Here is a 16,959-nt window from a genome sequence, read left to right as displayed (position 1 = left end):
TGTTCAATCTTTTAGGCCATATTTAACAGCAGAACAAAATATGTAATATTTTTAATGGTATTTTATAAATACTTTGTCACAGGATGTTGAAGTCTCAGTACTGAACCCTCTGCTGGCCTCTTGAAGAAGAAATGACAGGCGGCAGTCGGTGTCCTCTCGTCCTCTGTGCTCTTTGGTTGTTGACGTTTCTGTCTCCACAGAGGGCCCGGGCCCCTGTTTGTGAGATGGCTGTCTATATGACAGGTCCCCTGCACCCTGGCTGCTCTGTGGGACAGACATGAGAGAAGGGGTGAGCCTGGGGCACAGCCTGTCATTCACTGCATGTCTCGCTATTGTCCTTGAGTCACTGCCCTTTTCCTTCTTTTCTCCACATCACAAAAAATGTAAGCAAATAAGTTTGTGGGTAAAGTATCTGTTCCCTACACTACAAACAAGATCAGTTGGATCCATATGGGTTACACTTTAGATTACAACCTGCAGATTACGGTGAGGTGTGATGTTTATTGAGTTATTTAGTTTGTAAAAATTACAATGTAAAAATGTTAACGAATGACATATTTGTCTAACATTTTTTTAAAGCATGCATGAGCAATTTCAGCCAAGGTAATGAACTTACTTAAATGTAATTCACTACCATCAGGACAAAGTATCGAAAATCTATTTCAATATATTTAAGTGCCCTTATCACAGTCCTCTATTCACCCCTATTTCACTGTAATTATAGTGTAGTGGGTTTAGTACACATAACAAACAAACAAAAGGACACAAACCAACATTGAACATGGACAATTACAGTTACAGAGTATGTAAAATGATGTGGTCTGACTAAGCCTTTTTGTCCCCTGTACGCACCCTGTAATTATTTATTGTATTCTGGGTGATTTAAAAAGTACTCAAAGTTAGTGCATTTATTTCCTTAATACACATTTGTTACCCCCTTATTCCCTGTACTGACCACCTTGTAACTACCGATACCTAGTAAGTATTTCAAGGTACCTATATGCACAAAATAAGACTGCAATCTGAAGTTGTACCAAGTTAAGTGACACAGACAAGACTGAAAAGAAAAGATTTTGAGGCAAACGTTTCTGCACATAGTCTGGGAGCAAAATATCTATCTGGCATGCTTTGTGTAAAGAGTATTTATGGCGTCTGGAGGCTCGGGTGTGGTCAGGTAAAAGAGATGGGTGAGGGTGTTTGTTTTGTGTCGAGCGAGCAGGGGGGTGGAGAGGGGATAGTGGTAGTGGTGTCTGCTCGACGAGGTGCGTGTTGGCCTCCATACAAAACCTGACGCCTACGGGCACGGCCCCGCCTCTTTCCCACCAGATCGACTTTCTTCAGCGCAGGAATGAGACACAGACACCTCCTCCAGGCTGAGACATATAATCTGGGCCTGTCAGGGCCTTTATCAAACAGGATCAGCTGGTGCGCTGGGCCTTTCTCCACAATCCCCACAGGCAGTAGGATACCTGCACACGCATTCCTTTCGACACAACCCTGTCCCAAGAGGCGTATCATCTATCTTTTATGGCAGATCTGCTCAAGGATTGTACAGTAGCTCCTCTGCATTGTCCCAATTGAAAACTAAGATAGCAACATGGCCTTTGGTTTGGAGGATTTACCTGTTCCCTTGAGTATCAATATGTCAGATTCTGCTGATCAACAGAATATCCCTTTTTTAGAAAATAGATTTTCTGTTTGCGCTTGTTTCATGAGTGCTGTCTGTCTTCGCTGCAAAGATAATGAGCATATGATCTGTTGAATGTGCGAGATTAGTTCAGGAGGCCTTCTATAGCCCCTTGAGGATACAGCAGCCCACCCGAGGAAGCCCTCTTTGGCTCAGTTGTTTCATCTCGAAGGCCCGTCACTGTGAGAGACCAGATAAGAGAGGGTATGAATCACAGCAGCGTCGCTGTGCCCAGGGCTCTAATCACATCACTCGCCCCTGAGCCATATGTCTTTGTACTCTCTTTAATTGAATTGAGCCCGGGATGAGATTGGCTGACATACCTTCCAGTGACTGCGCCGCACTTAGAGAGCGAGGCGAGGAATAAGAGCAATTTGGGATGGTTGTTTTCTTGGCACAGTCCGGCGTAAAATCCTAAAGGTATCCTACAGCCTATCTTTGCCCTGCAGTTTAATTTCCCAGGTTTCATAGCTGTTAATAGACTTGTCTGAGGCCTCAACCTTTATTGTCTAATATGAAATAATTGTGAATTTTATTGGCATGTTTACTACCCTACGATTGCTTATTAAAGACAGGCTCATCAAACATGATCTGCGCTCAGCAAAGCTTGTTGTGACAAACACTTACCTGATTGAATTTCTTGTCATGTGTGAATGCATTATTTGCTCCTGACACCAAGGAAGACACACGAAGATTAAGTTAATGATTTTAATGCCTCCGAATCGCATGTTTATTTGTGCCCTTGTCCACATCTGTTAATCACTTTGTGTAAAGAATTGCAGAGGAGGTGTAGACACACTGCATTCATGTCTCCAACAGTTAATTATCTACATTAAAGAAACACCATAACGTGTGCATACATGTCTGACTGAAGTCACACCTTTGTGACTACAGTATAAAACACACTGCCTGGAGCAGCTGGGATTTTCCCTGAAAAGAACTGAGGTGAAACAAATTTCATCTTTCTTCCGAGTTTGTTTTTCCTGCTTCCTGTGCAGCCAGGAGGGTAAACCATGAAAACCAAACAGAAATGAAAACAGACAGAGAGGTCTTTTCAGGCTCCTTGGCTCATAATCAGAACGGGATATGGTTTTGAAACTAAAGTGAACAAAGTCAGTGTTAAACGTGGCTGTGACGCAGAGTTGTCCAAACATGGTTGATTCTTGGTGAATCAGGGCAGACGGATGAGAGATGAAAAGCTCTGATTTTAGAAGACATACGTGCCAGTCATCAGAGGATATTATGAGACGGTGAGATTCTGGCACAAGGGACAGGAACGCTTCGTGTTGTTTGATGACTCATTTTTGCCAAACTCAGCGTGGCCAAGTGCTTCTTCTAATGTTGAGCTCTAAGAGTGAGTGGTCGCTTGGCTGAACTTCCCTTTATTACTTGAAAAGTTTATATGAAACAAGGCAGCTCAAGAGGCACAGCTGTTAATGCTATACAGGACTTGACTGAGAGATATACTGAGGCTGCACTGCTGATCAAAATCTGATGTGTTTAAATGTAAAGGCCTCGACTCTTACTGACAACGTGAAAGAGGTCACTCATAATGATGGACCTTCAGAAAATTATCACCCATATCTGCAGCTCCCCTCAGCTTTGCAGAGCTTTGTAGAGAGTTTCTGCTTGTCTTCTTTATTTGATAAAACAGCTGAAGAGAGAGACAGGAAATGTGGGAGAGAGGAGATGAGTACAGGGCTGCAGACTGGAATCAAACCCAGGCAATAAGGACTTGGGCCTTCTACATGGTGCATGTGCTCTACAAGGTGAGCTAACCAGCGCCTCTTTAGCTAATATTTTAGCTGTCCGGCCCACAACGTCACTGTTTTGGTTCACTCTTACCGTTCTCATAGCTGCACTCTTTTCAGCTGCAGCAGGGGCCTGTTTTCAGCATAAAAAGCTCTGCAAACCCACCGTACATTGTGCTCAGCACCATACGGCAGACAGACAAAGCTAGCAACAAGCTGGTGAACATGGTGGAGCATTTAGCAGCTAAAGAGCCAGATGTTTCCCTCGGGAGTTGGTAGAGACCAAAAACAGAGCTAAAAGAGTAAATATTGGACTTACATTTGTATGGTGGCCTGAAAAACAACTCCAAATGAAGGATAGTGTTGCTCTGTAACTACTGGATTAGTACATGACATGAGCAACTATTTGCTAACAAGTTGTGTTGAGAAATAATTTAAATACATTAAAATCCACTCTACAGGCCTACATTAAAAGAATAGTTGGACATTTTGTGAAAGATATTTACTTGGGCCAGCAGTCAGTTGGCTTAGCTTAGCATAAAGACTCGAAACAGCTAACCTTGCTAACCAACTGTAAAAAATCACCTAAAGCTCATAAATTAACACAATTACACTGCCTTTTTTGTTGAGATTCTACTAAGAAGATATTACAAATTAATTAAAGGTGGGTTAAGTTAAGCAATACTAATCCAATACAAGTTATTTTGTCAAATTCACTGAGTATCTCCTCACGGTCTGCTAGCTCTGAGGAGCACCCTGCCACACAACACTATTACAGCCATGATTGGCCTCTCTGTTAACTGTATCTGGAGCTGGTGGTCTGGCTCTGTGACGGTCCTCTCTATATGTTAGCTTCGCAGCAGGAACTGTAACGATTGTATGCTAACCCACAACGTAGCTAACGATCATGGCCATTCGTCATGGTATTGGATTCTCCAGAATCGGATGACCATTAGAGGTGCTAGTAGGCAGATTTTGTTCGGACAGAGCTAGGCTAGCTGTTTCCCCATTTGTTTTGCTAAGCTAAGCTAACTTGCTGCTAGCTTATACAGTAAAACTTCAATTAAAAGCCTAATGCCAATTAGACTCCTGTCCCTTTTCCTGGCCTGGTGTAGCTACACCTTTTGAAAAATAAACACAGGTCTCAATTAGAAGCCTGGTCTGGTTTTTGATAGACGTTTTTTTGGATGTTTAAAACCTCTGAAAGCCCACCGGGTCACCTGCTTGAGCTAGTTCTAAGCTGCTTAGATTGCACATATAAATCCATCCACCAACCGTTTATCCTGCGTACAGGGTCGCGGGGGGCTGGAGCCTATCCCAGCTGACATCGAAAGACGGGGTACACCCTGGACAGTTCGCCAGTCCATCGCAGGGCCGCACATATAAATACACATGTTTAAACTTTTGTCAGTATGGACATGCTACACATTGTTAGATTATCCACAAGTAATTTGTTCAGTTCATTTTATGCAAACAATGTGTACTAAAGTATAATTAATTCAGATTCACCGGTATGGTCTGTCGGTCTCCCTCTCTCTGTGAATGAAGTTGGCCTGGGTGAAATGAATGATTCGTAACTGATATGTTATCCGATACCAACTTTTTACACAAGTGACATTGATATTGTATATTTATACTGGTTGAAATAAAAAATTTGATAGCAGCCTATTTCCCGTCTTTGCTAAGCAAGCGTTTTGTGCGAAAGAATTAAAAACCTGTCCCATATAGATGCCTTCCTAAAAAATGGCAGGATGAGTTCAGTGGTTGGAGCAAATAAAAACTCTTTATTAGTTGAAGTTTTATGGTGTTAACCATACAGACAGGCAAGTGGTATCTTCTTATCTAACTCTTTGCAAGAAAGAAAATGAGACCATTCCTGAAAATGTCCAAGTGTTCCTTTAAAAGTTGTTACCAAAGTTGTCTGTCATTCAAAATACAAAATAGTTGTCTATTTTGAAGATGAAATCATCTATTCTTTGATGGGATAACGGGTTAAATTCACCCAGCACATTTTAGACTGAAACCTGTAAGAGTACTGTTTTGTATAGAGATAATTTTGTGGATTAATCTCAGCAGCATTTCAGATTCCTCTGCCTCACACAAGGCATGTTAGGGGTTTCCAGCTGCTGTTTCATGCTCCGTTCTCTATGCCATGCAATTATGCTGGTTCCCACCGGAGGTTTGCTTTGGGTGGAGCTCAGTAAGGAGTAAGCTCAGGCATTAACTGCTCCTCACTGAGCATAACTTACACAAATCCTCGATTACAGTTCGAACAAAAACGCACGTAAGCACACTGCACTAAAGCACAAAGGAAAATAAACCGTAAAATACCTGCTGTACAGGAAATGGCATTCCCTAACTGGAGAAGGCACAAAGAGACAGCACAAAAAAATCTGTTATGTGAAATCACTCTGTGTGAAAAAGCCTGTTACGTTCACTAAGGCTTCACATATTTTAAGGATGGAAAGATTTCTGTTCAAAAACACTAGAATCTTTTTAACCCTTTCAGTGATAAACATCAAACTGTCCCAAGGCAAAGAAAACATCTGACAGATTTCAAATGAAGCCCCTGAAGACATTCTGAGCTTTTCCATCAAGATAATGCTTTTATTTCATTTCATAGCTTGCAGTGGGCATACTTCAGAGAACATGGGACTATGACTGAGAGAAAGAAAGATAAAAAGAATATTAAAGGAATAAAGGCTGTGTAGTTATGATCTGCTTTAGAATTACAAGTAAGGACACACAAAAAACTGCTGGTTTGGATCAGATGTTGAAAACCGTGTGCTGTAACGCTGCCTAGAGGTGGGTTGGAAACAGTTTGCTGAGACCTGGACAGATACTGTGTTGCAGGGTTTCTTTGCTTGTGACAACAGAGTCCTTGTGATGGAAGGCTGGTAATGCCTGGCACCATGGCTGCAGCCCTGCCAGTGGCCATTCAGACACACTCTGCACAGTCGCCAGCCATGGATGGACTTTATTTTGTGGTCAACAGCGCCCTCTGGTGTCATGAGCCTCAGTCACTGGGCAAAACTGTTGTATACTGTATCTTATTTGTTTGTTGTGCATGAAATATGTCATGGCAAGAAAGCACAATTTGCTGAAATTAATTTTCTCACACATTGTGTTTCTGATGGCATCAAACATTTTGATCATTCTTTTTATCGTTAGTGGAGCGCGCTGGAGATCAGTTTACATGTCACGAGGAGCCAGGCTGCGAAAACTTCTGTGTTCTTCTGTGGCTCTTACTGAGTTTTTTTTTTTTTAAATGAAGTTTGAGGAAAAATGGACTTGAGACTTCACATTTTTAATAGAAAGCTCATGTTATAAACTGGAGGCAGAGGCTTGAAAGACTTGGGTGTTTACCAGGCGGGGAGGGTCAAGATGCTATTGAGCTGCATTATGGGAATTGTAGGATCCAGTGAAGTCAGCATATCTCAATTCTGCTGCTTTGATTTAGACCAGTCCTTTTTTTTGGTCTCTTTGGTCTCTAATTGGAAGTGCAGTACTAAATCAATGAAGTACCCCTTTAACTGTGGTACTGTTTTTAAAAACAAACGTTCAAATTGTCTTCATCTGGCCCACTTTCTTATTTTCTTCTTGCACATGTGCAAAGTGCACTGGTTGCTGTTTAGAAACTGCCAGAATATAAACACCCTCCCACACACACACACTGACGCATGAACGCATGCACACACATTCTCCCATGCATCCTTGTATGCTCTCAAGACTGCAGCAGCTTGACACGACTTCACACCTGATAAGAGCTCCACAGAACATGGCAGCATAATCTCCCATCAGCATTGATGTGAGCCTTTGCCCCTCACCACTTTCTCTCTCTCTCCCTCCCTGCTGTTATTTCAAGATTTTCTGCATGTGCAATAGTAAATAATTCATTGTCAGCGACGCTGCCTACAGGTCCTAGTGCGGAGAAAGCAGCCTTGCTCGTCATCCCTGCAGTGTGCACTCTGGCAGCAGCTCCTGAGAGAGACAGAGAGAAAGATTGCACAGATCCAGGGAAGCTGCAGAGCACCCACACCCACAAGAATAACCTTACTCCCCCTCCTCCCTCCCTTAATTTCTCTCCCATCCATCCCCTCTCTCGCACGCCGTTTCTCTCAACTCTGCGCTCAGCACTATCAGAACTGCTGGGGTTGTAGGCAGGTTGACCATCGCCTCTTAACAAGCCACTTGCCACTGAGGAGAAACTTCACACAGCTTCAATTTCCTCCTGACCAAGGATGCTGCAGCTCAGACAGAGATGGATGAGGCTGATGTGCTTGTCGGTTCTGTGTCTGTGTCTCTGCCTGCCAAGGGAATCAAACGCCAGGAGAGCCCCCAAGATACCCCGCTGTCCTGCGACCTGTTCCTGCACCAAAGACAGTGCCTTCTGTGTGGATACCAAGGCTATCCCCAAGAGCTTCCCCCCTGGAATCATCTCTCTGTGAGTCCAACATTTAAGTGTGTGCCTTTCACTCACCAACAGCATCTTTTTATAACCTGTATGAAGTCTCAGCAATATGCAGGCTGGTACAGATGGCTACATCACTGATGTCACACTCCATTATGTAATGATGCCTGAATCCCTGCTTGTCTTTTTATTATCTAAAAGTGAACATAGGAATGTTTCCTAATAATGTTTTTTAAGCAATGTGATTTTGCATTGGCAGACAGCATTACACAATAGTAATAATAATAATGTCCCTTTTCTCTACCATATGCTGAACTTAGCTGAGGGAACACAGCAGTAAAATCCTGTCTAGCTCCAGGGAGGAATACTAACAATAGATTCCCCTGTCTCACTGCAGGAGACATGTTCTCCTCCGAGAGATTTAATCTTGAAGAGAGTTCAGAGATACGCCCAATAAATAGAGTACATATAGTGAAATGGAAAGCTAAACACCTGATGGGGGGAGGTGTATGTTCTGCTGAGGTGCTCCCTTGCATCTGATATTGACCCCCACTGCCCGTGGATTGAATATTAAGTTTAAACAGTCAAGGGAATTCCAGAGCGCAGGCTGGTGGAGGTGCCCTCATTTCACAATAGAGAAGAAGCAAAGAAGTGAAGATGAAACTTGTGTGCCCTAGATTTTTTAAAAAGATTTATCCCTCCTTGATATTTAAACTACAAGGACGGTCATGTCCTGAGAAAAGAAGGGCTTCAGAAGAAATAAAAATTACACAGTTATTGTTGTGAAGAAGACATTTTTCATGTGAAGCACGTGACATCCCACGTCTAAGCACTCGGCACCTGTGTAATCATCTGTCTGATGAGAATTGATGTTGTCTGTCTGTACAGGACGATGGTGAACGCAGCCTTTACTACAATCCCAGAGGGAGCTTTCTCGCACCTTCACCTACTGCAGTTCCTGTGAGTGCCCTGACCCACAACAGCACACGGTCACAAGTTATAAACAACATAAACTCATAATTCTCTCTCACGACCAGTTATTAGAGTCACAACACTCACAGTCACACACATGTATTCACACAGCCGATATTGTAGCACACGCAGACATCTTTTGTTTTGGCAGTGACAATGAAAGGACCTCAGCTACTAGAAATGAATGGTTATTGAAAGCAGTGGTGACATAGCAGAGAGTAAAGTGGCTCTGTATCAGTGTCATTGCCAATCACTGAATCCCTTCAGTCCTGCTCTGCGAGACAAAGGGCCCGTTTATCTACTCAGATGCAATCATGAGTGTGTGTTCATGACAGTGTGTGCGTGTGTGTATGTGTCTGTGTTTGTGTAGATTCCAAATGTATTTATGTATTTACATTACTGTGAACAACAACTGTGAATGTTTTTATTACATTGAGTCTTTTTTAGGAATGGTTCATTTAAAAAGTATCTCTAAATTTGCCCAGAGACAATTGAAAGAGGTTCTTTTAAATATCTAAATGAATGTCAGTTGTTTTGATGCTGCCGTATAGCTTTAGTTGGTCATGCACTACACTATCTATGTGACTTGATCATTATTGCCTCTTTCACGCAGGCTTTTGAACTCCAACACATTCACCATGATTGCTGATGATGCCTTTGCTGGTCTGTCTCACCTGCAGTACCTGTAAGTGTCTCACTTAAATGTGACCCAATGCAAGTCTTTTAACTCACTCTGTTATGGTGTACCAGATTTTTGAAGCTACTGATAAAAATATACTTTTATATACTACTGTACATGTACTGACAAAAATCTTTTCCTGAAGGAATATTTTTGTATGAGATTAAATGAGATTGCTGGCATGTAACATTTGAAAGAAGACCAATAGCTAATTGTGGCTAATGTTAGCAAATTTTAAATAAATACTGCTGTGTAACTGTCATTACTGAGTCGGTTTGCTGCTTTACATAATATTTTAGCATTTACTGTTGTGCCATAATTGTTAAAGCTCGCTTTAAAGCAAAGTTGTCAGCATATTTGCAGTTCTGCATTTCTTTGTTTACTGTCATGTAGTGTTTGCTTTGTGAATTATTAGTTACAGTAACTAGTAGGTTTATATCACTGAGAAGTGAATATAATTAACCCGGCTCAAGGCTGCACTGTAAGATTTCAGGATTGAACTCCGCAGTATGGCAAAAATGCCAAAATTAAAACTGATAGTAAATCCTCCCTTGACAAGCAAGCACACTGCCTCTATAGTGTGATAAAGCTGAATACGCCATTCTGTGAATTGATGGGCTTTAGGAAGTAGTTAGCTGATGGTTTGGAGTGTGCAGCTTTCCGCGATGGCTATGCCCCAAGCTGCTGGCATTGGCTGCAGCCCAGCCATCGGGCCTCACTGCATCACTGCTACCACCGTCGCTACCCACTGTGCATGCTAATAAAGTTATATTCCCATATCCAGCCTCCTCCAAAGAGTCTGCACATGCTGTATGTACTCGACTATCAATAGACAAAACAAAGACAGGACAGGATCAAATTATGCTGACATGTAGACCTTTGTAATAACTTGCTGCGCTCAGTGTCTCGTTTTTAATCACATAAACTAAAGGCATGAAATGAGCTTTTACCGTTAAGAGTCATTTCATTTTTTTTTACTATTTTGTCGCTATTAAAACTGATTGTATGTCAATAGGATATTAAATACAAACTTAAAATATATATTTATCTATTTTATATTTTGTCACATCTTCATTTTTTAACTTGTTAACTTTGTCAACTCAGAAGTGTGCTGTTACCTTCTGATTGTAAATCCAGCAGACGCAGACTGTGCTGAAATAGTTGCTACTACAGTCACACTCTTCTTGTACTCCTCTTCAAGCTCCTCTCCAAACAAGGACGAAATTCTATAATACATACTGTCTTCACTCCCTGACATATAAGTGGTTTGTTCTCTTCTCAGGTTCATTGAGAATAATGACATTCAGGCTCTTTCAAAGTTTACCTTCAGAGGACTCAAATCCCTGACTCATCTGTAAGTATTTTGTTGAGCCAATAAGATGGAGTTTACCATTTGTCACTTTGCAAAACAGATGTGGACTACCAGATAAAACTAAAATACATATATGCAAGACATAATGCCTATCTACTTCTTTTTTTCAGATCTCTCTCAAACAACAACCTGCAGCAGCTGCCAAGAGATCTCTTCAAACATCTAGACATCCTCACTGATTTGTAAGTGCGCATTCGCTGAAATGAAAAAAACAGTGTCTTGACATCCCGCAAGCTTTGACCCTACAATCTGTCCCTACAAAACACTGGTTTGCTGGGGTTCCCTGAGGGTTTCGGGGACTACCACACTCGCCTGCAAAACTGTTTTTCTTTCTTGTTAGGTTTAGAAGATTTATGCTTGAGCATTTGAGATTCAAACTGACATTTTTCTCTCTTCCCTATCTGTTATTTAGAGACCTGCGGGGAAATTCTTTCCACTGTGACTGTAAAATCAAGTGGCTGGTAGACTGGATGGAGAAAACCAACACTTCTGTTCCTGCCATCTACTGTGCCAGCCCCTTTGAATTCCAGGGACGCAGAATCCACGATCTTGCGCCACGAGACTTCAACTGCATCAGCGCAGGTTTTACCTCGTCTCTTTCGAACACTCTGCAAAAGGTGGTGTCACGGCAGAGCGTCTTGGTTAACAAGTATTGTAATTCCATGTTGTCTTCCCACAGATTTTGCTGTTTATGAAACCTTCCATTTCCACTCTGTGTCAGTGGAGTCCTATGAGTTCAATGGGGATCAGTTTGTGGCCTTTGCTCAGCCTGATTCAGGGTTCTGCACCTTGTATGTGTGGGATCATGTGGAGATGGTCTTCCGGGGGTTTCATAACATTACCTGTAAGTTGCCCGCTTTAAACGCATAAATACTGAACCATTCTATGTTTAAAAAATGAACCCTAATGGCTTTTCGGCTTCTGTGTATCTCTCTTGCAGCTCGCTCTGCTGTGTACTGCAAACCAGTGGTGATAAACAGCAGTCTTTACATGGTTGTGGCTCAACTTTTTGGTGGATCTCATATCTACAAGTAAGGCTTGCAACTTTGTCTTGCGAACAGCTAGTGACCTGTCTTAAAAGGGTATTAAAAAAAACCCTTAGGAGTAGCTTGACATTTTGGAAAGTATGCTTATTTGCTGAGAAGATAAACACCACTCTCATGTCATGGGTTAGGGGTAGAGCTGCTCACCACTAATCAGAAGATTGGCGGTTTGATCCTCTGCTCCTTCACTCTGCATGTGAAAGTTAATAAGTTAGGCAAGATACTGAACCCATGGCTGTGCCATCGGTGTGTGAGTGTGAATGTTAGTTCCTTTGATCTGATGAGCAGTTGGGACCTTGGTAGCCTCTGCAATCAGTGCATGAATGTGTGTGAAAGGGGTAAATGTGACATGATTTGAATGGTCAGAAGCCGAAAAAATGTCACTGGAGCCAGCAGAATATTAGCTTAGCTTAGAATAAATACTGGAAACAGCTAACAATTGCTCCCCACCGAGAAATAGTCCAACTCATAACACCCTGTAAAATGGCTGCTTTTGTACAGATTAAACAAATGAGATACAACGTGTTAATTGCTGCGCTTTTCTCATCTAACTCTTGACAAAAAGGCGAATAAGCATATTTCCAAAAATGTTGAACTATTCCTTTTTTTGTAAAAAGCTTTAGGGATACTATGACAACCTTTATGTTATCACAGGTGGGAAGAGGACCCACAGCGCTTTGTAAAAATCCAAGACATCGACACCACTCGCGTGAGGAAGCCCAACTTTGTGGACACCTTTCAGCTGGATGGGGAGTGGTACTTTATAGTAGCCGACAGCTCCAAAGCAGGCTCCACCAGCATTTATCGCTGGAACAGCAATGGTTTCTACTCCCACCAGTCCCTCCATCCCTGGCATCGGGACACACATGCGGAGTTCCTTGATGTCGGGGGAAAGCCTCATCTCATTCTCTCCAGCGCCTCTCAGCCGCCGGTGGTTTACCAGTGGAACCGAAGCCAGAAGCAGTTTGCTTTCTACTCCCAAATCACAGAGCTAGCAGATGTGCAGATGGTTAAGCACTTTTGGGTGAGGAAAGTTCTTTACCTTTGCCTCACACGCTTCATTGGTGACTCCAAGATCCTTCGCTGGGAAGGGCAGCGTTTCGTAGAGATCCAGACTCTTCCCTCCCGGGGCTCGATGTCAGTGTATCCTTTCACGGTGGGCCTCCGCCAGTACCTCATTCTTGGAAGTGATTTCTCCTTCTCCAGAGTATATCTGTGGGATGACCTCACTCAGCGCTTTCAGCCCTTCCAGGAGCTCAACATGAGAGCCCCGCGGGCGTTCAGCTTGGTATCTGTCGACAACAAGGACATGCTGCTGGCTGCCAGCTTCAAAGGCAACACCCTGGCCTACCAGCACCTGGTGGTGGATCTCAGTGCCAAGTAGACATGTTACAGTCAGAGCGAAAGGAAGTATTTCTCTGCATATATCAACATGTGCCAAATAAATGACAGACTGCAAAATGTTCAAGCCATGTAACTAAAGGTCTGCTGTTTCACCTGATGTTTTAAGCGAGGCAACTAATGAAATGACTAATCTATTTTTATGCACTATGCCTAAACATCTGAATGAAATGATGTGATAATACACAGCATCAGTAACATGCCAACATAAGTGTCATGTCACTGCCGCATCACTGCTTCTGTTCTGCCAACCATATATATATCCAGGCCAATTATTTTTTGAAAGTATTGTATTTTAAACTGTACTTTATCAATGTGAGAATGATGTGCATGTGCATTTTACTGAATTATTCACTGGATGAGACTGGATATTGTAATTGACTGTAAAACTATGAAGGTTTTGTAAGTTAACGGTGTAGTTAATCTGTGAAGCATTTTGCATGACACAGTAAAAATGATATAACTATGTAAACCAAGCAATACTCACCATTGCAATACTTAAAATCCTTTATTGTGTTTATCTTTATATATGAGATACCCTTGAATTTGGTTTGGATTTAATATTCGCTCTGCAATGATAACACATGCTCAGAGCCGGCATGGGAAATGAGACAATTTTTGTTTGGCGGCACCATAGAAAATGTGGGGATTTTAATTCATAACCTTAATTTGTGATGCGTTATACAACATTTGGGGATTTGTGGGAGCTGTAATAAGATCAGAGAATGTATATTAAAAGTAAACAAGTTCTAATCCTGTCCTTTGTTTTTTTAATGTACAGTCACAAACTGTATTTAATTATTGCTGTGTACATTTGCACATGGAATGGTTTTTGGGAGAAGGGGATATAATTAAATTGATCATATGGGCCATAAACATCATGCGTCCTTTGTTTTATGTGGTTACAATTGCTCTTCAAAAACCATGATAAAGGTATAGAAAGCAATAACAGAAAATATAAAGACAGATCCAACCAAGACAAATAAAATAAAAATGCAAAACAATAAAACAAAAAGGAGCAGAAAACACATTGTATGAGCGAGATATATTTTAATATATAGCTTAATGCACTTTTTACTGAGTAATTTGCCAATAATTGGTTTAATTTATAGACGGAGTCAAAGAGATATTGTAATTCAATACAAAACAAATTAAACTTGGGAGTGTTTTTATTAAATGTCCGACTCCTCTGAAATGACCCTACCGCCTGAATGGGACGACAATGAGCAGATGAATTTTATGTTCTCCGACTTGAAGGAGAACTGAGATGTCAACAGAAGTCATAGAGTAGGTCATAGATGAGGAAAGAAAATACCAGAAAATATTCTCATTTAAGAAGTATATAATAGATAGTAGGCCTACAATAATATCATGATGCTTGTGCCACCATGATCTTTGCATTTTTAGTGATACTTATTGCCGTAACATGTTGTGTATTACATTTATCTGAATGTTTCATATATTCAGTTCTTTATTGCTACAGATTTTCCAGTACAACTTTCGATACAAATCAACAAACTAAATTGAATATGGTGTGCATCTGAACTATGGCTGCAACTAACGATTATTTTCATGGTCTATTCATTTGTTGATTATTTTCTCGATTAATTGTTTAGTCTGAAAAAATTCAAAAATTAATTATTCTATTAATTGTTGTAGCTCTAATCTAGCTACTAACTATTAATCATCAACTATTTTGATAATCAAGTAATCATTTTGAGTCATTATTTAAAGACTAAAACATCAAAATTGACTCCTTCCTGCTTTTTTAAAGTGAATATATCTCTGGGGTTGTGAACAAAACAGCACATTTGAGGATGTCACTTTGAGCTTTGAATGGAACCCTGCAGGGTAGTAAGTAATAAGTCCAGTGCTTTTTAATATACTAGTCAATGGTATGTTTAGTAGAGTGGGGAAAGAATTTAGGTTTTCATTATTTGTAATCTGGAAACGAGGGAGGAACATCTCCTATATTTATGGCCAAATGCAAGCTGGATTGGAGAAAGTAACTGAATCGGCTAATGATTGGCGGCTTTAAAATATCTACAGAAAAAACAAAATACATGGTATTTGGACATAAGAAGAAAGTGCCAACACATATGTTACAAATATATAATACAACTATTGAAAGAGTGAAAAACTTTAAATTTCTAGGAATGTGGATGGGATGACATGGAAGAAGCATATTGAGTTGGTTTCTTTGAAGTGTAGGGAAAAAAAATAATGTCCTAAGGTGTCTGGCTGGGACTGATTGGGGGGCTGATAGTGAATCTGTGATGATGATATACAGAGCAATGATAAGATCAATTATTGACTATGGCTGTGTGGCATATGGATCAGCAGCCCCTTCAGTGATTAGCCAACTTGATAGAGTCCAAGCAAAAGCCCTAGAGTGTGTAGTGGTGTGTTTCGTACAACTCCAATACCGGCACTATTAATAAAAAACAGGGGAGATCCCGTTAGAAATAAGAAGACGTAAACTTGGTTTGAAGTATTTAATGAAAGTAAAAGGACAGAATGAAAAACTACCAACAAAAAACCTGTTGAGTCAGCATTGGGAGTTTATGGGAACAGCAAGAAGGATCAAAACAAACTTTACAGAAAAACTCAAATCTATGTCGGGGGAAATTGGTATTGTGAATTTAAATGTATGTCCACCAATATGTTGTTCGGTTATACCTTCATGGCTGATCCCAGATCCCATTGTTGACTTATATTTTATGAAGACAAGCAAAAGAAATATGTCAGAGGCTGCAGTGAAGGAGATAAAAGCCCGGATGTGTCAGATATGGGGAGGCTACCTACAAATCTATACTGATGGGTCAAAGGATCTTGAGAGCGGTAAAGTTGCTTTTGGTGTTAGCATACCAGAAATAGGTTATAAAAAAGGGTGTAGGATTCCAGACCACATGTCGGTCTTCACAGCAGAGCTGGTGGCAGTCCTATGGGCATTAAGGTGGGCTGAAGATAACATACAGGATCATTTAGTCATATGCAGTGACTCAGCAGCAACTCTACTTTCAATTAAAGATACTAAAACAAGGTCCAGACCTGATTTACTTGTGGAAATTATGCAGGTGTTGTATAGAATTCACAAAGCAGGGTACAAGGTGGGGTTTCTGTGGATTCCGGCGCACATGGGTGTGGAGGGTAATGAGGAGGCAGATGGGGTGCAAAGAAGGCGGTGCAGGGGGAAAGGGTTCAAATTAACTTAAAGTATGGGTCACCGGATTATACAGAAATAATAAATAGGTCAGTGAAAGAAATGTGGCAAAAATCATGGGAAAATTAAAGGAAAGGGAGGAAATATTACTCAATACAAAGAACTGTAGAGAAAGGAAAAGTAGATGTAATTTAGATGTAAGAGAGGAGATGCGGTGGTTGTATCCAGACTGAGGTTTGGGCACCGTGGGCTGGCTCTGATTGGTAAACATCCTGATGGAAAAATGTGAATGTGGAGACAAGGAATCAGTGAAGCATGTATTAGTTCATTGTAGAAAGTACTCTTGTCAAAGGAGGAAATTGTTTAGAGAGTTTAGCCTACCCACTCTACTCAATTCGGATAGTTGGAACAAAACGAAGAAAATGATTGAGTATCTACCTAAAACGTGATTCTACTAAAGGATATAGGTAATCACCATTA

The 16,959-nt window shown here is 41.1% G+C and overlaps 1 protein-coding gene across 2 annotated transcripts; it reads left to right on the top strand.

The window, feature by feature from the left end:
• The first annotated feature begins 3,387 nt into the window (after window positions 1–3,387).
• On the top strand, window positions 3,388–13,711 carry lgi3 (leucine-rich repeat LGI family, member 3). Of its 2 annotated transcripts, XM_046035411.1 has the most exons (10): window positions 3,388–3,456; window positions 7,754–7,882; window positions 8,738–8,809; window positions 9,435–9,506; window positions 10,783–10,854; window positions 10,983–11,054; window positions 11,285–11,454; window positions 11,552–11,716; window positions 11,813–11,903; window positions 12,570–13,711. In XM_046035411.1, exons 1-10 carry the CDS (start codon window positions 3,443–3,445, stop codon window positions 13,297–13,299), a joined length of 1,587 nt encoding a protein of 528 aa, XP_045891367.1. In that variant the 5' UTR covers window positions 3,388–3,442; the 3' UTR covers window positions 13,300–13,711. The 2 variants fall into 2 exon arrangements, with proteins under 2 accessions (XP_045891367.1, XP_045891366.1); XM_046035410.1 differs by lacking the exon at window positions 3,388–3,456 and having other exon boundaries at window positions 7,680–7,882.
• The last annotated feature ends 3,248 nt before the right edge of the window (window positions 13,712–16,959 follow it).

This window comes from Micropterus dolomieu, linkage group LG21 (assembly GCF_021292245.1).
Source record: "Micropterus dolomieu isolate WLL.071019.BEF.003 ecotype Adirondacks linkage group LG21, ASM2129224v1, whole genome shotgun sequence".
NCBI lineage: Eukaryota > Metazoa > Chordata > Actinopteri > Centrarchiformes > Centrarchidae > Micropterus > Micropterus dolomieu.
Note: the sequence above shows the minus strand (reverse complement) of the source record. Positions and strands in the feature narration are given on the sequence as shown.

Coding starts and splice junctions, on each gene's coding strand:
- lgi3 (XM_046035410.1), top strand. CDS start 7,680: ATGCTGCAGCTCAGACAGAGATGGATGAGGCTGATGTGCTTGTCGGTT. Junction 9,507..10,782: donor CTGTCTCACCTGCAGTACCT/GTAAGTGTCTCA, acceptor TTCTCTTCTCAG/GTTCATTGAGAATAATGACA. Junction 10,855..10,982: donor CTCAAATCCCTGACTCATCT/GTAAGTATTTTG, acceptor TCTTTTTTTCAG/ATCTCTCTCAAACAACAACC.